Genomic DNA, 22,213 nt, shown 5'->3' on the forward strand with positions numbered 1-22,213 from the left:
TACTCCTCAAAATCGTAGGAAGGACTACTATTCCCCTGGAAGGAGTGACTGGTAAACCAGGAATCCCCAGGAGACATGATTTGAAGTGGAGCAGCTTGAGTAACACAGGCATCAGGGAAGGAAGAGGTCCACAGCCCTGGAGGTGAGGACCAGAGAGAGAGCCCGGAATGGCCAAAGCTGGGCACCCACTCTCTCAGGGACACTGTCTCTTAGTTTTCCTCCAATAAGGAACCCTGGGTCCTGATTTTTTATTATCTCCTTACAGTGTGATTACCCACTGGCCTTTCCATTTCCACACTGAGGATCAATTGCACACCCATATGGTGAAACTTGCCAGTGTCCTTCCTGACTCACCATCAATAACAGCCAAGCTATTACCAGGGATCCCATGCTAAGCAAACTTACGTGATCACTGAATTCTCACAGCAGCCCCATGAGGCAGGGAGTATTATGATCCCCATTCTCCACATAAGGAGACAGGCTCAGAGAGGTTAAACAACAGATAAGGCTTGAATCCAGAGTGTCTCCACCAATGCCTATGTTTTACTGCTTCCCGAAAACACAAATGTTGTCTCTGACTCCAGACCTTCAAAGACAGCTCCTACTGGTCGCAGCAGGCTGCGATTGCTTCAAGGTCATCCCAAACTTGAAAGGCTACGTGTAGTTTAGGAGGTGGTGGACAGGACTCCAGTGTTCCAGTCCCCTCCTGATCCCCAAACCCTCACCCCCCTGGTTTTGGAAATCCCCCACCTGATGGCCAACATCTTGTTCCGTGTCAGGTACAAATAAGCAGGTAAGAAATGCTTTTCAAAGATAACATCCTGTGACCTAATAGCTATAATCCTTTGCTTGCTCTTTGCTCTCCCTGATACTTAGCATTGTTGATAATGAGAAGATAAATGGGCCATAATCTTAAAATGCACTGTTCAGATGCACTTATAATGCACTATGATCTTAAAATGCATTGTCGATGGAATTAGAAAACAAAAATCCGAATCTGTTGTTAAATTTATACTTTCAAGGATTCTCACAGTGAAGGCTTTCCAAGGGTGGACACAGCCTGTCCCATTCAGGTGTCCTGGACACTAACTTGGGCCTGGGTGTTCTTTGCACCACATTAATTGCCGTCACTGTGGTCTGCGGAGGGCACACTGACCCTCTGAAACCAGGCCCCACAATGGCCTGTGTTTTAGAAAGAAAATGTAGGAATATTGAAACGTCAAATGTCAGGCAGAAGCATGGAGGCATATCAGCGGGAGGTAAGTGACTAGTGAAGTTGGCTGCTAGCACCAAAAAATGGAAAGATACAGCCTTTATCCTGTGGTGTGAGGGGAGCCTGTTGTATGTAAGTAAGCCAGGTAGAGAGGGCCAAACACCAGAGACCAAATGAACTTTAAAGACAAGTACAGGGAGCCCGGAATTTTTCCCTATTTTTGGCTATAAAGTTGAAGCAATAAAAAGAGTGGAAGTTGACAGCCTATAAGATTCACAGTGGTGCCACTCTAAGTGCCATGGACTTACGAAAACAAAATGTGTGTGCAACGTCAGCTATTGAAAAGCTTCTTAGACATGCGGGAACCAGAATGCTATTCAATTTCTAGATTCTCTAGAGAATAAAGCCTTGTAATCATCGTTCTCAAAGTTAGGGTGAGCTTTATCCAAAAGAGTCAAGGTGATTTATTTCCATAATAAAAAAGCACTTTGAAAGATGTCTTTGTTGTTCAAAAATACAGATACAACTAGCAAAACTATCTGTGACAGCTATGAAAACACTGAATTGCCAAAGAAGGCATTTTTCTCTTTTTCGTCACAGCTGTTCAGTTCAGGGCAAGTTTACTGTCCTCTTCTACTAAGCTTCCCAACCTAAAATCCTGGCCTCTATGAAGTATGAAACATTGTCCTTGAATTTTCTTGAATAGGCTGCCACCACGTGGTGACCACTAAAAAAGCACATAGGTTTGAGTTTAATTGCCAAGACCAAGTTGCTGGGCTATTTTAAAATAAGAAGGAATTATGTACATCAGATCCACCTGCCACTGAAAAATTACAAATCTCAGTCTAGAGGCCCGTCTCCCCTGGACAGGACTACAACTTGTTGGTTTCCATCCTCACGCTGCAAAGTGAAGAACATGTATTTTTAGATTTTAGTAATTTATTGTACTTAATGCGCTTTTAATTTAACTTCACTTTGCTTGAAATTTGTGAAATTCATTGTCAGTTTTTGAAATTAAAAACTTTATTAACTATTTCAGACATGGAAATGTAAAAGAATAACATAACACCCCTGCACATCCAGCCCATTGGCTAGTTTAAGGAAAGGCATGACCGACACAAGTGAAGGTCCCCTAGCCTCCTCTTACCTACCTGCACATCTTTGTCCTGTCATAGTTTTCCTGATCTGGTTCACAGTTTCTACTCCTTTCTTTATACTTTTACTTTATATGTATGGAGCCCTAAAAATATATACGTGGTACTGATTTAAAACCCTATATAAATGGTGTTAGATGAAATACAGCCTTCTGCAACGTGCTTTTTTCCAATGAATACTGTTTTTAAAAATTCTTTCTTGTTGATATTTACAGCTCTAGTTTTCTTCAAAATTGTCTTGTTTTTGTCCTTGTGCTTCCATGTAAATGGAATCAGCTTGTCATATATCAAGCTGATTATGACAGGGTTCTTTTTTTTTTTCTTGCCGTATGCGGGCCTCTCACTGCTGTGGCCTCCCATTGCAAAGCACAGGCCCCGGACGCGCAGGCTCAGCGGCCACAGTTCACGGGCCCAGCCGCTCCGTGGCATGTGGGATCCTCCCAGACCGGGGCACGAACGCGCGTCCCCTGCATCGGTAGGCGGACTCTCAACCACTGCGCCACCAGGGAAGCCCGACGTCAGGATTCTGATTCTAATTTATAGATTGATTTGGGGAGAATTAGTATCTTTAAGATGAGTCTTATTGGGCTTCCCTGGTGGCGCAGTGGTTATGAATCCGCCTGCCGATGCAGGGGATATAAGCTCAAGCCTTGGTCCGGGAAGTTCCCACATGCCACGGAGCAAAGAAGCCCATGCACCACAACTACTGAGCCTGCGCTCTAGAGCCCGTGAGCCACAACTACGGAAGCCCGCGTGCCTAGAGCCCATGCTCCACAACAAGAGAAGCCACCGCAATGAGAAGCCCGCGCACCGCAACGAAAAGTAGTCCCCGCTCTCCGCAACTAGAGAAAGCACGCACGCAGCAAGGAAGACCCAGTGCAGCCAAAAATAAATAAATTTAATTAATTAATTAATTAAAGAAAAAAAAAAAAGATGAGTCTTCTTATCTGTGAATATGGTATCTCTGCTTTTAATTGGGTCTTCTTAATGACATTCATCAAAATTATATAATTTCTTTCAAAAGGTCAGATATAACTTTTGTTAAATATATTCCTAGATACCTTATATTCTCATTGTTATCATAAACTGTATTTCTCTAAAAATTAATTTTCTGTGGGGAGTAGTGTTTAGAAATGCAATTGATTTTTGCATGTTGATCTTATATCCAAGAACCCAGATGAACTCTTACTAATTCTGATATTTTAATAGGTTCTTTTGGACTTTTTATGTAATCATATTACCCAGGATTGATGACAGTTTGGTGTCTTCCTTTCCGATCATTATGAATTTTCTTCCTTTCTTTCTTCATATTACTGCATTGTCTAGGAATTCCCACACAATGCTGGTTAGGAGTACTAATAACAGGCGCCCTTGTCTTTCCTAATTTAAGAAAATGTTTCTAATAGGTCACTGTTAAATGAGATTTTTCACTCTAAGTTTTTATAGATGTTTTATCTTGTTAAGGAATTTCCTTAAATTCCTAGTCTAATGTTTTTCTCAGGAAAAAATCATAATGAATATTAGATTTTATCTAGTGACTTTTCTGCATCTACTATGGTGACAGTATAGTTTTTAATCTGATAATGTGGTAAATTACATTAATACATTTTAACAGATTTTAATGTCAGACCCCCCTGCAATCCTATGATAGTCCCAATGGGATACTGGATTTGGTTTTCTATTTTGCTAACGATTATTTCATTTATGTTATAGGTGAAATTGGCCTGTAATTATCACTTAGCATCTTGTCATTGTCTGCACTGGGCACTCATACAAGGAGCTAGGAAATGTTCTTTTTCTATTCTCCAGAGAAAATGTTCTTTCCTGTGGTAACTCATTTATAAAACGACCTAGTGCCTTTTTTTGTCTGCTTGTTTGCTGGGTAGACTGATTCAATGTCTTCAATTATATATAAGACTACTCAATTTTACTTGAATCCGTTTTGTAAGTTACAGTTTCTAGGAAAGTTTTCATTCCATACAATTTTTCAAATTTATCAACATAAAGTTGTTCATATTCTCCTTTTTAAAAAATAATTTTTGCTTCTGTGGTTATGTCCCCTTGTTTGTTCGTAACATTGCTGGTGTTCTCTCTTTTTGCCTTAATTACTTTGGCTAGTGGTGTGTCTATTTACTAGACTTTTCCAAGAACTATCTTTCAGCTTTGCTGATAACCTCTCATATTACATATTTGTTTTCTATTTCAGTAATCTCTGCTCTTTTGTTTTCATCCTTTGAGATTTTCTGCTGTTCTTTCTCTAACTTTTTATGTTAAACAATCAGCCTATGCATTTCAGTCCTCCTTTTCTAATATAGGCATTGAAGGATATGTTTCCAACATGAAAGATGCTTACCTTGCTTTGAAGCTGAGGTGTTTTCCACTGGGAGCTCATTGTCATGGACCCTTTTCTCTGGAACAGGCATTGCAGGGTGGCTTCCAAAGACCCATGGGCTCCTATTACCAAGATCTTCTTTCCATCTAAGTTGACACCTACCCACCAAGTGGAAATTCAGTATTATAATCAAAACTTCAAAGTCTTCCTCCCATACAGCTTTAATGTAAGGAAAAATAGCTTTTATTTTAATTTAATTTAATTTTTGGACAGGAAAGCAGCATTTATTGGTGGGCGTGATTAAGGAGGGGACAGCGCCAATGCTCTCATGAGTGAAGGGCTTGCCATTTGTCCAAGGGGCCACAATTAGGGATGTATTTGATCCCACAGCTATCTGGGATGAGCCACTTTTCTACCACCATGTTTTCATATTCATCCGCATTAAACTTAGTAAATCCCCACTTCTTGGAGATGTGAATCTTCTGGCGGCCAGGGAACTTGAACTCGGCCTGTGCAGGGCCTCAATCACATATTCCTTGTTCGGCAGCTTGGTGCGGATGGACATTACGATTTGGCCAATGCGGACCCAGGCCACTGTGCCCTGGGGCTTTCCAAAGGCACCGCACATACCTGTCTGGAGCCCAGACTGGGGACAGCATGGCAGACATGAATGTCCACTGGAAAGGGCTGTCTCGAAGTCCCTTAGGGCAACCCATACAGGCAAGAGGCTGCACACACTACCAAGGAGGCTGCTGTTTGCAACCATTGCACACTGGGCTCCCACGGGGAAAAGAGCAGGGTTGGCTTAATTGGCTGCAAAAAAATCGCATTTTAAAACTTGGCCCTCTGAGCACCAAACCTACAATGACTATAAGCCATAACTTATTCCTTCTTTGCAAACTTTATGGTAGAGTGACCTAGAATCATCATCCTAATTATCCATATGATGGAAAAACACTGTCTATATGGATTATCTCAGAGATTTGAGCTTAATGGCTAATGTCCTAAAGGTATATCTTGAAAATTAATCTTCTAATAGAACTTTGGTATATATTTTGGAATTTTTGTTCAATCATTTCATGTTTGGGTGTAGGGGAGGGGCATTGTCTCCTTTTCACTCAAGCTGGTGTACAGAAAAAATTAAATACTGATTACTGAAAGAGATACTGCTCACTGATAGATACTAATCTAGGTTTCTATACCTTAAACTATATCTGACAGCTTCTTCATTTAAGTTTTAAATATAAAACTTATCTAGGTTTACATATTGACAGATGGGAGAAGCTGAAACTTGAAACATTTTTCATTGTGGTTATTTTGAGGGTTTCATAAGAAAAACTGATAAAACACAGGTTAATCATTCATCTTTACCAATTTCTCTTTAAAATTATAATACAGCTAATCTTATTAGAAAAATTTGCCAGTCATTCATATCTCCTAAAAGATGAGAAAAATAAAGCTGACACTGAATATCGCTTCTGTGTTTCAATAAGTATCTTCCAGAAACAAATCCTTACTAAGAACTCACATAAATAACAAAAAATAGAAAATAGCAACATTTCTGAAGGTGCATCATACCTGATTTTTCAAGAAGTTCAATTACAGCTCTGGCCACAGGTGAAACAAAACACTCATGGGCATCCCCACGTACCAACTTCCCCAGGTTTACATCCGTTACTCTGAATCCAAAAATAAGAGAACAAGTAAGTCAAGCTTGGCCAAAACTCACTCATCTGTAATTCACATGAATTAATCCCAAATAACATCTAAGTCAATATTTGATATGACAAAATACAATTTATCTTTTAAGGCAGGACAAGAAAAAATTAAATATAAAATTCTCTCTGCGTGGTTGTTTGGGCCTCTTCCCTCCCTCATGTGCAGTGTGTATCTTGGTTAAACATTAACCAGGGCTTCCCTGGTGGCGCAATGGTTGAGAGTCCGCCTGCCGATGCAGGGGACACAGGTTCGTGCCCCGGACCGGGAAGATTCCACATGCCGCGGAGCGGCTGCGCCCGTGAGCCATAGCCGCTGAGCCTGCGCGTCCAGAGCCTGTGCTCCGCAACGGGAGAGGCCACAGCAGTGAGAGGCCCGCGTACCGCAAAAAAAAAAAAAAACAAAAAAAACCATTAACCAGAGCTCTTCAAAGATGAGAATCCCTGCTTATTTTTTTCTTCCGACGCTAGCGGTGTAACTTCTTAAAAGACCAGTGTTCTTTCCCAGCTCTGTAGGGGGTCATGGTGACTTGCTGCTCCTCTGTACATGCTGACCTGGACTATGTATCCTTGGTGAACTTTACGTAAAACATCAGTATGTCATTTTGATGTTCGATCCTTTCTCTCAAAGATGTATATGACTGTGCCTTCGACTTCTAACAGGCGGAACAGTTCTCAGAGCTTCCTGAGAATCTGCTTCCTGGGTTATAATCCTTGGTTTGGCTTGAATAAAATTCCCTTTCTTCCTTCTTGATCGTTAATTGAATTTTCATCGACAGATAGGTAGGATATATTAAATTATTAAATAGAAATGAAAAGAGTGAGCAGGAATAGAGGTCATTAGCTTCTAGAGCAGCCCCTCAGGCAACTCCAACATGGTCCCTAGGAGTCAGGACAACATTGGGCGTTCTGGTTCTGCCTGGACAGCAGGACCGCAGCTGGAGGCCACGTGGGGCTTCACTGCACAATGCTAGGGAGCTCTCTTCAATGGACTACATGGAATGGTGGCCCTGGATGTGTGCAATGCTGTGGTCCTGCAGCCACTTTATCCTGAGGAAATTTACATCTCCATCAATATCAAAGTCCAGAACCAATCCTAGAAATCAGGGGTGACCTAGCAAGACTTGGATTCAAGGTCTGATCCCCACTCGACATCAGTACTTATCTCCTTAAGGAAATCAAGGGAAAAAATGAGGGACCATGTCCTTTCAATGCCTTCTGTGTTCTTCCTCGGTCAAACCAAGGACAAAATAGTCCCTAACTATTTAGCTTAAATTGATGGTCTCAATACAGGTTAGTAACAAAATAAGAGATACTTGGAAAACTTTTCATAATTCTCTCTTTTTATGAAAGACTGGAAACTACATCTTGACACCCTAGGATTCTGGATGTTTTCTAATTGATTAGAGCCTCTTCCCCCATTATGGTTTGTCTGCTATAGGATCGGAGATTTTCACGACAATCTTCTACCCATGTTTGAGTCTGCCCTAAGTCACAAGAGAAGGCTAGGATAATGGGGGAACCTGGGTATGCCAGTGAGGTGCTGGTCACTCAATCCAGTCCCTACAAGACTAACGTTATAAATTTGCTTACGACCCTGGAATGCTAAATATATCACGTTCTTTCTGGCCACGATACAAACATTTCTTATTTCCATGTAGGAAGAAGAGGTTTTTAACTTCCAGGAAACATCATGAACTCCCATATGGATGGTCAGTATTCCCTGTCCCATGAAGCTTACGTCATGACATGAGTCTAAGACCAATATCAGAGCACCTGATATTCACAGTTTTTCCCTCAAATTTCAAATAAAACCTCACGTTATGAATGTAAGTGCTTGCTTTGTTTTCCCCCGCTGGCCTGGGACTATGGCAGAATGTGCTGCTGTGGTGAAGCAGGCCCCTGGGTTTTTTCTCTCGTTTGGTAGAATTATTAAGGAAAAGGAAAAGCTATTAGAAGAGGAGAGCTGGCTAAGGACTCTGTAGGTCAGACAGGAGCTTCTCAAATGAATATGATTTGGCCAAAATGGCACCCAAGCACTACAAAAGGGCAAGTGTATTTTCTCAAATACGTACTTTCTTAAGCATAATTTTACAAGCCCTCCAACTCCTGAAATATTTAGAATGATTTCATTCATGGCTCAATTACTGACGTAGTCGAAAGAGCAGAATTTTAAGGAATTCACAGTAGAAAAACTAGTTTAGCAATGAGTCGATTGTTTTCTTTTATATGTTCTCACCCATCCACATCTTTTTCTGGTTTCAAGGCATTGAGGATTTTGTCGCTAAATGAGGTCTCGGAGATCTGAAGGGCAAGGCCATGTATTCTGGTGTCTTCATTAATCTTCAAGATCTCATCTATAATCTAAAGTGAAAACTAAAGTCAGTTTTGCAAAAATAAGACCCAAGAACAGACGCTTTATGTCAAAAATAGATTCATAAAAATGCATCTGTTTTAGTTTCTTTTTTCTCCTTGTTGAAGACCTGGTGTAAAGCAGAATGAAGAAGTCTATGTTCCCTCTAACCACGTTTATAAAAGCTTGGCTGAATTTTTTAGTGACTTCAAGTCCTTCTTATCGCTCTATTCTCTGCCGGAACAGAACAAAACAAAACCAAAGCTCAACGGTTAATAAAGCTGAGATCAGCAAAAGACAATTCCCTGTCCACAATCAGATTTGAGCCCAATGCAATGCCAACTTTCAGGGAGGCCAGGGCTCAGGAACCTCGAGCATTCCAACCTGGCCCAGAGAAGCCTGTGTTTCAAGCACAGTGTGCGTAACCAAAGCTTACTAATCATGACACTCAGGCCCTCCTGTTCTCTGGACCAGAATGGCATGTAGAAAGCATTTCCAAAGGCTTATGATGGAAAACCTCTAAGCATAGACAGCTCCATTTTACAAGAAACACTAAAATAATTTGCTGTTTATGAAAAAGACCAAAGCAATTTGGGAAGCTAATATAATCGCTATTGAATGGCCAGGTATGTCTTTAAATAAGCAATGCTCTGGCCTCTCTGTTTACCTCTATTTTACGCCAGGATTTCACTTAGCAATGTTACTAGTTCATAACTAAGAGAGATTCTAGCTCGTAGATATGGATCTCACTATGAGAAGTGTTGGTTTACCATTTCTGTTTTACTATCTAGCAAAAACCATGATGGTATTTCTACCTGGTAAGAGAAGAAAAAGCTATTTGATATATTCAGAAAACTCAGAAAGAAAATTTTGTTTAATATTCATCATTCTGTCATTCATTCAACAAATGTTGAATGTTTTGAATATCTACCTTGTACCAGTTCTGAGTAAAGGAAATACAGTTGTAAAAAATATCTGCCCTCATGGAGCTTATATTCTAGTAGAGAAGACAAGACCAATAACAACAACAGGGACTTCCCTGGTGGCACAGTGGTTAAGAATCTGCCTGCCAATGCAGGGGACACAGGTTCAATCCCTGGTCCAGGAAGATCCCACATGCCTCTGAGTAACTAAGCCCGTGCACCACAACTACTGAGCCCACGCTCTAGAGCCTGTGAGACACAACTACTGAGCCCGTGTGCTGCAACTACTGAAGCCCACTTGCCTAGGGCCCGTGCTCCACAGCAAGAGAAGCCATGGCAATGAGAAGCCCGTGCACCGCAACAAAGCGTAGCCCCCGCTCGCTGCAGCTAGAGAGAAAGCCCGTGCACAGCAACAAAGACCCAATGCAGCCAAAAAATAAAATAAATAAAATTACAAAAAAAATAACAATAATAATAGTATAATCTCTGAAATTGATATGGAGTGATGGCGGGTAGGGGGTGGTCAGACGGGGTGGCATCTATACATAGAGCCCAGCCAGAATGAAGTGAGGGTACTATTGTTACCTCCAACGTAGTTAGAGGTAACAACGACAACAAAATCTTAATAAATTAAGATCCTTACTCTTTTCCAACATAATAACACCATTATATAAATTCCCATTTATCAGAATTTCAAAGAAAAAGAGTAAGTGACTCCTTGTCAAAAAAATAAGCCAAGGGGAACCTAAAGGAGAAGGAAATCCAAAAAAAGAGGGGATATATGTATAAATATAGCTGATTCACTTTGCTGTACAGTATAAACGAACACAGTATTGTAAAGCAACTATACTCCAATAAGAATTTTTTAAAAATACTGTGACAAACTGGAAAAAAAAATTTGAATGAAAAAAATTAAATAAGCCAAGGGGGAAAAAAAAGTCAAGGGCTATCAATACCAGCGGCAAAACAATCTAAGAACATGCAAATTCCACTGCAGAAAATGAGTGTCCTCTGCAAAGGGAAAACACATTTCTCCGCATTCTGTTAGTACTGGTAGGACAGGTGTCAGTATTGGTAATATCTTACAATGGCAAGTGTGGTAGAAACTGTTTGCCCAATATCCAATTTCTGTTCTTTCTTAGTAATGAACTCTTAATTTTTAGCTGTGCTACGAAATGATCTTGGGCCACTTGGTATAAGGACCACATTTCTCGCCTCCCTTGCAGAAAGGCCAAACAATTAGGTTCAGGCCAGTGGAATGCAAGCAGAGCTGTGGCTTTCAGGAGAAAGACTGGGATCCTCACTTTGGTCTTTGTCCTTCCTTTTTCTTGCTGGTGATAAGAACTTGTTGAACTAAGCCCTGTGATCCTGGAAAACAGGGATGGTTAAGAAACACCCCCATCCTGTGTGGACTGCAAAGAACCACCTTCCCCATATGATTCTGACACGACCATCCAATGCTCCCTAGTCTCCAGACCCCACAAAGTTCTATTCTCTGTTCATAAATGATTTACTTGAACTGCTGGTCTCCACTGATCCATCGGCACAAAATGTCTGTTAACCAAACTTCGGGTAAGCTTCTTCCCTTCCCCCGGGTTCCTAACCTTTGACCTACCCTCGGTCTGATTGGTCAACAGCTCTACCACCACCCAACCTCCCCGGGAGAATAGGCTGGCCTCGGGGTAAAACATTCTCTAATCTGCTATCCCATCAAGCCACCCTTTCATCTCACTTTTCTCACACTGGGTTCTTTCCTCCCTATAGAAGAGAAGCCTTTTGCTTACCTCTCAAAGGTGTGTCGAGCTGACGGGCAGAGTGTGCAGTCCCTTTCCCCACCTTGCAATAATCCTTTCAGATTATGTCTCTCCTCACTGAGACTGGATTTATTTTCTCTGTGACACTGGCTGGGATGTGGATGTGATCTGTGGCGCTGAATCTGCCATCCTGGATGAGGTAGCACAACAAAGACCACAGCGCAGCAAGATCCAGGGAGCCCGAGTTCCTACTGACTCAGTGACGCCACCACACCAGCCAGGGACTGCCTACTGCTAAACTTTATTCACACACAAAACACTTCTGTGTTATTCCAGATTACTTAAGGTTTTCATCACTGCCACAGCCAGTCTGAAGAAAACCTAGCCATAGAAGGAGCAGACACCAGGATGGCCCATGGTCCAGTTTCCTAGGCCCTACTTATAGGGGTGACTGCTTCTCCCATGCTTGAGATGACACTTATGAGGACTGGTCTTCCCTGCTGGTAGAAACAACTAAAGCACATACAGTAGCAACAAAAGAACCCTATGGGGGTTTTTCTCTTTTTTTTTGTTTTTTTGTGGTACGCGGGCCTCTCACTGTTGTGGCCTCTCCCGTTGCGGAGCACAGGCTCCGGACGCGCAGGCTCAGCGGCCATGGCTCACGGGCCCAGCCGCTCCGCGGCATGTGGGATCTTCCCGGAGCACGAACCCGTGTCCTCTGCATCGGCAGGCAGACTCTCAACCACTGCGCCACCAGGGAAGCCCCCCTATGGTGGGTTTTCATCAGCTGCCCACTGAAGGATTCACACACGTTAGCCTGAAAAATATCTTCTCCTTTATTTTATCGACAGGGCAACTGAGACCCAGAGAAACCAAAGAATGGTCCAAGCAAGGTCAAACAACCCGTCAGGACACTGCAAACCAGAACTAGTCCTCCAGACACTGATAATTTCCACTAGACGATGCTGTTGCTACAGCTGAAGAAACACAACCAAAGTCACCACATCATCAACAGAAACACATGGTAAGGAGAAAACAACAAGGTCATACTGAATAGCACAGGGAACTATATTCGATATGGTAATAAACCATAATTGGAAAGAATACATAAATGTCTATGTATAACTGAGTCACTTTGCTATACACCAGAAACTAATACACCATTATAAATCAACTATACTTCAATTAAAAAAAAAGGAACATAGTAAGGGACAGATAGATCAAGGAGCATCTACACTAGTGGGAAAAATGAACTATTCCCTCTAAAAGTTCAGCCCTAAGAAAAGGCTTGTTCAGTTCTGACCACAACTAAGAGATGTTAAGAGGTCTGTTAGGACTGAAGAGGAACACAAAATAAGGGTTAAGTGTGCTGCTGTATTACCTCATCTTCACTGCTATCTGCAGGAAGACAGATGTGAGCGATGTTCAGACCAGCCTGCAAAGAGAGCACAGGGCGATTCTGTCACGGAGAGAAAATGAATCTATCACCCTAAAATTAAAATGAAGTTTAAAAATCATTCAAAAAGTCAACAATCCTTACCTCCTCAGCCAAATTCTGGTTTACCTCCTGCATCAAGTTATCATCACCTGCCTTGGGAAAGGAGAGCAAGAAGGGGAATATAACAACATAAAAATACCTTGAAAAGGTACAAAACAATACAAAGACTCATTTTGTGATTATACATTATCTGACTACGGAGATGATAGGGAAATGCAGAAAAAGAATCTTATTGCTCATAAAAGGGGACTAAGGACCGGTATGTATCAACGTGTCAGTTTCTCAGGCTTTAAGATATATCACTTTTGAAAATAATACTCCTCATAGGGCATATATAGCCACATAGGCAGCATTCCTTTCTAAGTGAGGACACCTAAGACGGGTGTTTAGGACTTGCCCTTGGGTGAAAAGCTACCAGTGAGCAAAATTCCAGGAGGCCAGGCTCTTGTTTCGCTTTTCTTTCCACTCTTCTCACTTGCTTATCTTTGTAGGGGGCGAGGAAACAGACCCCAAAGAACGCAGGCCCCAAAGTGACTTGAGCATAGCTCTCCAGTCTTGAAATTACAGCGCTGATGAAACTAGAGGCTGCTACTCTGATACATTAAGCGTGCACCAAAAACCACAGAGGCAGCTCAACTGTTGGGCTGTGTGACCTTACAGGCTTGGCTCAGCGCACCACTTCCCTGCACCTGCGTCACGTGGGCGTGCCAATAAGGGTGGCAAACAGTGCCAACTGCAGCTGGCAACGAAGGGGCCGTGGCTAGAACAGACATGGAACTCCCAAGTCCTGCCATGCCATGGCTTTTGGCCCTTCAGACTCATGGCAGGCTTGAAAAGACTGAGTAGTAAGATCACCAAATACCATGTCTCAGCAAGCATCTGTCTTCCACAGAAACAAAGTGGAATGTTTTTTCCCATCCCACTCAAATCACATCTGATCGGCATTTATAATGGACCACATTATATCCTGTGTAATGCAACTTACATGAGCACCTACATCCTGACCTCCGGAAGCTATCCGCACCAAAAGGAGACAGACTCAGACAGAGTGGTACCTAACCTGTAATCCTGAAGAGGCAAAATGACCAGATAAAGGGGAAAATGACAACATTTCCACGTGACCTTTCTCCTCCCTCCCCTAAGCCCGAGTGGGACTTCTGTGACAAGAAATGCAGCTGGTCACCTGTGTACAGTTGTCTTCTAAATTAAAAAACATCCTAAAATAGCAAGACAGAACCACATTCTTAGCTTACCTGAATAATAGCAAGAACCGGCTTAAAGGCAGGGTTTTTTCCTTGCAATAAACTCAGAACTTCTTTCGAATTCTGAATGACATCTCTGCATTGAGAAAGAAAAACAACATAGTCAGGTCTAGGTTAATGACTAGAAAGGATGGATACAACACATTTTCTTAGAAGGTTTTCTACTCTAAATGAAACTAATTAGACAACACAAGGACAGGCTCCTCCAAGTGTGTAAAGGGTGGAGGGAGGGGGAGGAGAACAATCATGAAATACCTGGCGTAGGGCTTCCCCGGTGGCGCAGTGGTTAAGAATCCGCCTGCCAATGCACGGGTCACGGGTTCGAGCCCTGGTCTGGGAAGATCTCACATGCCGCGGAGCAACTAAGCCTGTGTGCCACAACTACTGAGCCTGCGCTCTAGAGCCCGCGAGCCACAGCTTCTGAGCCCGTGTGCCGCAACTACTGAGCCCGCGCGCCTAGAGCCCGTGCTCTGCAACAAGAGAAGCCACCACAATGAGAAGCCCGCACACTGCAACTAAGAGTAGCCCCTGCTCACTGCAACTAGAGAAAGCCTGTGTGCAACTAAGACCCAACGCAGCCAAAAATAAATAAATAAATAAATGTATTTTTTTTAAAAATGCTGGCTCTTACAAATGAACTTATTTACAAAACAGAAACAGACCCACAGACATAGAAAGCAATCTTATGGTTACCAAAGGGGAAGGGGGGGAGGGATAAATTAGGAGTTTGGGATTAACAGATACACATTACTATATATAAAATAGACAAACAACAAGGTTCTACTGTACAGCACAGGGAACTATATTCAGTATCTTGTAACAGCCTATAATGGAAAAGAATCTGAAAAAGATATATCTATATATCTATCTATATACATATAGACAATTATGTATAACTGAACCACTTTGCTGTACACCTGGAACACAACATTGTAAATCAACTATATTTCAATAAAAATTTTTAATTAAAAAATATTAAATAAAAAATTAAAAAAAGAAAGTTGGCTCTTTTTCCTCTCACAATAATAGACAAAAGGCTTAGCCAAGGCAGTACCCAAGCTTCAGTGCTTAAGACCACCTCTAAGTATCATCTCTTGTCTCCATCAGGGTCTTGCATGCACAACAGCTTTCAAAAAATGCAAGGGGAACTTCCAGCCAGATCCCATCAGCAATAAATGGCCATGAGCAAAGGGACAAGGCAGAATGGCCAGGGGCAAAACTCCTCCCAGTTTTAGAGAAGAATTTGACGAATGTAACTGGCAGGCACTGCTCTTGTATGTGGATGAGGAGAGAAGGGTGCTCAGAAAACATTTAAAGGCTTCAAAACTCAACCAGGATGAGCCTTCCCACAGTCAGCTGGGCTAGAAGACATAGAGTAAATGGCATGCAGCTGTCTACAACCCAGGAAGGTTTTGGTTTGTTTTTAAACACTTGGGATAAAGCAACTTGATTCCCAGTGAAACAATTGTATTGTTGTGTTGATAAACCAGACTATATGTGAAAGTTCACAAATCACCTTATAAACGAGCAAGAATCTTCTGTCCAACAACATGCGGCTGAGGCCCACATGCCGTATGCAGGTTCTCTGCCTTTCTCGGCTGCGAATTTGGGCCATACTGGGTCCTCATTTCTGGCTACTGTGGGGAGGCACTGGAGTGCGGGTCCCAAGTGGTTCTTGGCAATGTGTATATGGGTCATCTGGAAAGCTGGGTGAAGAGAAAGGCTTTGTGACTCAGCCCGGAAAGTCGGACTCCCTAAGTCTGGGTGGGGCCTGGGAATGTGTGTCTTCAACAAGGAGTCTGGGTGGCCCTGAAGCACTCAGGGGAAGTCACGCCTCTGGTTGACTAGCGTGGGCAATTCACTGAGCCACTAAGGAACCCGTTTCCTCATCTGTAGAGCAGGTGTACTACAAGGACTCTACCTTCGTTCTTATAATTGTACAGTGTTCTTCTGTGCCTCAAAGCTACACCTGAACGCTAAAAACACTCCTTCCAAAAGCAATTTTCCCAGAAACACTTGTAGCACCTACCCCTCAATAGAATGAAGGGCACACGACTGTAGAAGCTGACACCTGTCACCAACTCTGCTCATAAAGTTGGCTAATTCCCCTACAACCTGTCACATGTGTGACGTTTCATTCTCTGGGGTTATTCCTTATTCTTCCATCATTCTTACATTGCCAAGCAAAGCAAGCAAGGAGTTATCAGGCTCAAGAAGTCTAGAAAGTAGCATAGATGTTTCTCATCAGAGATTTTTCTGCCCTGGGTGAGAAAAGTTGCCTCCTCAACTTCTAGTTGGAAGGTGACTTCTGCATCCTATACTGTCTTTGGACCCTTACCCTGAAACCAAATCCCCCTAATACCTCTTATCCAGTTTATGATTAATCTCTCTATCCAAAACTTTATCCCTTTTCTTGTCCCCTTAATCCTGTGCTAAATGAGCAATAATCAACCAGAGTCAGATGACTAAAATTGCTGTTGTTGGTAACATCGTTAATATACTAAAATTGCTATCATAGATATCTTCACTAACTACAAACTCAGGCTGTTTCTCCAGGGCAAAATGATCTAACAGACCTCTGGCCAAGGACCACCCGGCTAGAGAAGCATAAACCAGAGACATCCCGACTGCCGAAACCACAATTAAGACATGTTGGACTTCCCTGGTGGTCCAGCAGTTGACTCCCCGCTCCCAACGCAGAGGGCACCAGTTCGACCCCTGGTCGGGGAAGATCCCACATGCCCCGTGGCTCGGCAAACAAACAAAAAAACCCCAAAACCTCTATCTCAAAGACCAAGTTGGAGTGGAGCGGATCTGAGGCATGCCTTACTCCCCTGCTTGGTACCCTGCAACAAACACTGTACCTGCCTACGTCACAACCCGGTGTCAGTAGACTGGGTGTGCTACACATCTGGCGAGGATACCCCAGTTCGGTTTGGTTAACAACCCCTTAAGATGAGCTCAGCTGTACACTGCTTAAAATCTAATGACCGGAAGAGACCTAACCGCGACGTCCGGAGAGAAGACAAGGTAAACTGAAGAGTCCTTGAAGTCATAGGCCACATCATGAAGCGCCTTGGAAACAGAGGGAGTAAAAAGGTAAATTCATTTTCAGAATGAAGGCTAGGAGGAAAACAGAAGAGGATGTCAGCGGATGGACGTGAAGAGCTCGCTCCGTAACATGGCATCCTGGAACTAGAAATTCTAGTTAGGGAAGGGAAGAAAGGGCTTTCCCGCGACCCCCAGGCATGTCCGGAGCGCTTCACTCAGACAAGGCTCTACTTCCTCTCGCTCCCACCGAAGGGCTAGGAGAAGCGGCTAGGGTGTGTGTGGGGATCAAGGGGGGTGGGTACGGGGGTGGAGGGGGACCCGCGAACGTCTCCGGTGGGGACAGCGGAAGGCCGGCCCGGGGCTCCCAGGCAGAGTTCGCCTCTCGCTCGGGAGAGAACTTTGGAAATAAGGCTGAGCTGGGGATTCCGTGCCCAACGTGCAGCGATGCTGGGAACGAGACGGCCCCGACTTCTCCGGCCGCCCTCCGCGCGTCACTGGGTGGGCCGGGCTGCAGCCTTCCCACGCGCAGGAGGCTGCGGCGTTTGGGAAGCGCAGACCTCACCGCAGTCATTGTACGCCGCCCGCACCCAGCGTCCCGAAGGCGGAGCCCCTGCGCAGAGGGGCGCCGATCGCTGGGCCCGGGGCGCCCCCGCCGCAGCCCCGCGGGCCCGCAGCGCCCCGGCCCCCACCCCGGATCCGACCAGTAGGCGGGCGGCCGGGCTGGCGCGGCGGGAGCGGACGCCCCCCCCGCCTCGGGGCTCCAGCCCTCGCCGCGCCGCCCCTTTCCTGCCCAGGCCGCGCCCGGCATCAGAGCAGGCGGCGGGAGGTGCACGTGGAGCGAGGCGCGAGGTCTGAGCTGCGCAGCACCCGCCGCGGATGCCCACGCCCTCCCGACCCCCGCCCCTCCGACCTGCGCCGGCCCCAAGAGTCTCCGTCCTCCGGCGCGGCCAGCCCACCCTCCCGGCGCCCGCGCTGTCCCCCACCAGCTGCCGTCACCCCTAAAAGTTGGCACCAAACACTCGCGACCCCGTGCTCAGCGAAGCCCCCACGGAGGCCCCCGGGGCCCGGCCGAGACTCGAGAGCTCCGGCCCCCCCACCTCCTGGGTCTCCCCCGGCCGCCGGGGACTTGGGCGGCGGCGAGCGCCGGACACTCACCGGACGATCGAGTTCCGCGCTGGGGGCGCCCGGCTGCCCGGGCCCCGGCTGCTCCCGGCCTGGGTGTCCCGCAGCCGCCGCTGCCCGAGCAGGCCCTCCCCGCCGCCACATCCGCCGCCCCCGCCGCTGCTGGCGAGACAAAGCTCTCGGAGGCGGCGCGGCGGGCCGGGGGGCTGCAGGCGGCCGAGCTGGCGCAGGACGAGCGGCAGGCGCGCGCTCATGGCGAGGCGCGGGCGGCGCAGCGGGGACGTGGCGAGGCGGCGAAAGCGGGAGGCCGCGGGTTCTCCCGCGACGCGGAGATGCGGCGGCTGAGCTCAGAGACGCAGTGGCTCACGTCCCTCCTGGGGGTGACGGGGCAGGCGCCAGGCGGGAGAACCGGACCCGGCCGGTAACGGGCCAGCGGCAGGAAGGTCCTGGCTATTCTTCCTCAGCGGAGAGGAGCCTCTAGGGGGCACTGCGCTCAGTGGCCGTGACGTTGGGAAGGTGGGCGCCTGTGGGGCGCGGGGCTGCTGTTCGAGCTGCCTGGACGTCAGAGACGGGCACTTTCTGGCACTTGCGAACACAGACTCGAAATTTGGCTAGGTTAAAAATCAGAGGAGGGTGGGGCGTGAGCTTGGGGCTCCCTTCCTGCCCTGAGACAAGTACCTTCTTGCTCCGCCTAGAATGCCAATAACATCCTGCCCTCGGGTGGCAGTTTGCTTCCTGGAAGGGCAATTGGTTTAGGGTTTGCTTATGGCTGGGGGCAGGGGAAATAGAGGGACTGGAGGTTAGAGCTGATAGGTACAGGGTTGTTTTCTGAGGTGATGAAAATGAAATGCTTAACTGTTTATGGAGGAGCACCAGAGAAAACACCAGAGGATCTGATGCTGGAGCTGAGTGTTTTTCAAATATATATACTGTTTATTTATAATGTATATAGAGAAAAGCATAAAGTAAAAAATAAAATCACCCACAATACTATTGCCAAGTCATAACTGTTAATTTTGATCTCTTAATTTTATTTTAACTTGTATTACAAGATTGTGACCATATTATATATATAGGTCTCTTCTTCACTTGCTATATCTGTTTTCATGAAATTGGGAAGGGATAGTACTCGAAATCATGACTTATAGTGGCTATATATTATAACCTAATCTATATTGTGGATAGACCATAATTTATTTTACCTTTTCCTGATGTTGTTTGTATTGTTTCCAGTTTGGTGTGAGAAATAACATTCTTTCATTCGCTTGTTCAGTAGCTGTGTGTTGAAGGCTTTCTATGTGCTGGGGGAGGGATAGGAAGGTCAGTTGGGGCCACACCTGTGGTGGCAATATTTACCTGTAACCATTTGCAGAAGCAGTTCTCAGAAAATTTATAACTGCTAAAAATGTTAAGTGGAGAAGAAATAGCACAGGGAAGTGGAGAATAAACAACACAGCCACAACTTCATATAAAAAGGCAACCCTTCCGATCATACTGAATTGCACGGAAAAGTGTGGCATTTTTGTGAATTGCATGGCTCAGCATGGCACAGCAGGCCCCAAAGAAGACACATTCAACACTTCATGAACTATTCTGTATGGAAGAAAGGTTTGAATAGAAAAGAGCAAGTTTAAAACTGTACACCTAAGCTAAATTGATTAGGAAGGGTGAGCCACCAAAACTAATTTGTTACTGGAATCCATAATATGGAAATGACTCAGGCCATATAGATGTGCTGCAAAGCCATCTTGAAGAAGGCACTTTGGAGGCTGTTTTCAGTCGTCACCAAAAGCTTATGGCAATCCACACCTTTAAAGCGATACTCTCTTTTAATTAGATCTCACATTAAAGTATAATAGGGAATTCCCTGGCGGTCCAGTGGTTAGGAATTGGCGCTTTCACTGCCGAAGCGGAGCCTGGGTTCAATCCCTGGTTGGGGAACTAAGATCCCCGCAAGCTGTGCAGCAGCGCCAAAAAAAAAAGTATAATAAAGTTCACCTAGAAGCCATGTGGATTTTTTGTTTTCTGTTTTTCTTAAGTGAATTAACATACTTTCTAATCTTAAAAAATTTTAGGTGTTGACGCTGATGGTCAACAATGGTCTGTCCCATTATGATATGATTAACTGCGATCTTATATGTAATTTTAAGGAATCACTTTAAGGTCTAGGACAGCAAATGCCTGTGCTGATCAAGCCAGTTAAAGTATTTTACTCAACCTGTTCAGGTCCTCACGTGGATGACCGTGGAGGCCTCTGTCCTCTGCTCACCTTCAACTCCCTCTTGGGCCCCACCCTGAAGTCATTCCAGATGAGAGCTATTTGGGTTCTTACACACTCATAATACACACTTGTAGGAGAGGATAGGAAAGGGAGAAAGATTTATGGAAGAAAACTTCAGGATCTTTCATATTCCCAGGTTTGTTTCATGGGGAAGTGTCAGGATCTCATTTGGAGATAGATATGTCTGAATCTGTTTATCCCAAACTCAAATATATATTGGTTTACTTAGGAAAAGTCAACTACCCTGGGAGGAAAGGGCTCTCTTGTGTTGAAGCCCTTAAAAATGCACTAACTCACATTCTTTCCCTAGTGGATGTAAATAATTTCAGTGCACTTTGAGATGACATTTGGACATAGGTCAAAGAAAGTTTGTTTCCAGAAAAAGGAATATATATATATATCTGAAGTTAATATGATATTTATAGGTATATAGAGAGAGTGAGAGTGCATTTGCTCTATACTAGCCTCTATGCTAGGCATGTGGTGAAGGAATCAACTTTGAACAAGACAGACACAAGCTCGGGTGTCAGGGTGTCAGAGTGTCAGAGTTTACTGTGCAGAACTGAATAGTAGAACACAGGCATGTTGATGGAAAGCTATAAAGCCTAAAGGTTCAGAGAGTTGTAAGTGTTAAGAAACACCTTCCTAGACCTGGAGAGTCACAAGAAGCTTCCAACAGATCAATTGGAACCTAAAGGATGATGACGTTGACCTTTTCTGACTTCAATCAACTAAAGCTTGGACGCTGTTGACCTTTGCCCCAATTCTATGCTGAATTCTCTTGCTCAAGCCCCTTCATGAATATGCATGTACCCTTAGCTTAAACACTTCCCCAACTTTGCTGTTAGGGGAGACACTGCTTTGCGTAAGATCCCTGGTGTTCTCCTTACTTGTTGCAAGTAATAAATCCTTCTCAGGACCTTTGGCATGGTTGTGTCTTTTAGCTTGACACCCACCAAGAGGGGAACCCAATTTTGGGGTAACAATGTGATTGTTCTGAGACACTCTCTATGGGTTTCCTGCATTTTGCATCTCTTCCTGTCTTGTATCAATCGGTCTTGTTCCGGGCTAGTGTCCAAAGGGTATTTGCATAACAAACGACCTTGGAAAATAGAGAGTGTTTCCCTCCAGGGCAGAGGGCAGATATGTTTGCTGCCCACAGTGTAAAGATAATGCCTCTCTCCAGGGTCAAAGATTGGGCAGGTTTGCCAGTAGCTCTTTAAGATAAAAGATTCCTAAATCCATTATTCCTCAGCTGTGAAACCCACCCACTGTGCGCGTGTAGCACATACTTGGGATGCTCTGCAGGCCCCCGGGGGCCTGCAGAAGCAAGGGAGACCAACGCTTTCCCGCTGCCTATCCTGCGGGGAGTGATCATGACCTCTGATACAGAGGCAAGCTAACTCGTTAGCGTGCAAGCTGAGTAAAATCCCAGACCCTCCACAGTTCTTAATAGTGATTTTTGAGCTGAGTGTTGCGGACCTGGCAGGTTTTCTCCTGGATCGTAGTGGGAGGGTCACGCAGGCAAAGGGAGCAGCTCCTGTAAAGGCAGAGA

The 22,213-nt window shown here is 44.7% G+C and overlaps 1 protein-coding gene and 1 non-coding gene across 2 annotated transcripts in view; both read right to left on the minus strand.

The window, feature by feature from the left end:
• Positions 1-18,843, minus strand: part of MTHFD1L (methylenetetrahydrofolate dehydrogenase (NADP+ dependent) 1 like) — a 195,346-nt gene extending 176,503 nt beyond the window's left edge. The window contains exons 1-7 of the mRNA XM_065889148.1: positions 18,411-18,843; positions 14,196-14,280; positions 12,985-13,035; positions 12,826-12,879; positions 8,654-8,778; positions 6,278-6,378; positions 4,721-4,857 (exon numbers count right to left, since the gene is read on the minus strand). Of these exons, the coding sequence (XP_065745220.1) occupies positions 4,721-4,857; positions 6,278-6,378; positions 8,654-8,778; positions 12,826-12,879; positions 12,985-13,035; positions 14,196-14,280; positions 18,411-18,631 (774 nt within the window). The 5' untranslated portion in view covers positions 18,632-18,843. The remainder of the gene's footprint in view (positions 1-4,720; positions 4,858-6,277; positions 6,379-8,653; positions 8,779-12,825; positions 12,880-12,984; positions 13,036-14,195; positions 14,281-18,410) is intronic.
• LOC136132390 (small nucleolar RNA SNORA70) lies at positions 5,385-5,518 on the minus strand. The gene has a single exon (XR_010656467.1). It is a non-coding gene; the product is annotated as a small nucleolar RNA SNORA70 (small nucleolar RNA).
• Positions 18,844-22,213: the final 3,370 nt, after the last annotated feature.

Source organism: Phocoena phocoena, chromosome 12 (genome assembly GCF_963924675.1).
Source record: "Phocoena phocoena chromosome 12, mPhoPho1.1, whole genome shotgun sequence".
NCBI lineage: Eukaryota > Metazoa > Chordata > Mammalia > Artiodactyla > Phocoenidae > Phocoena > Phocoena phocoena.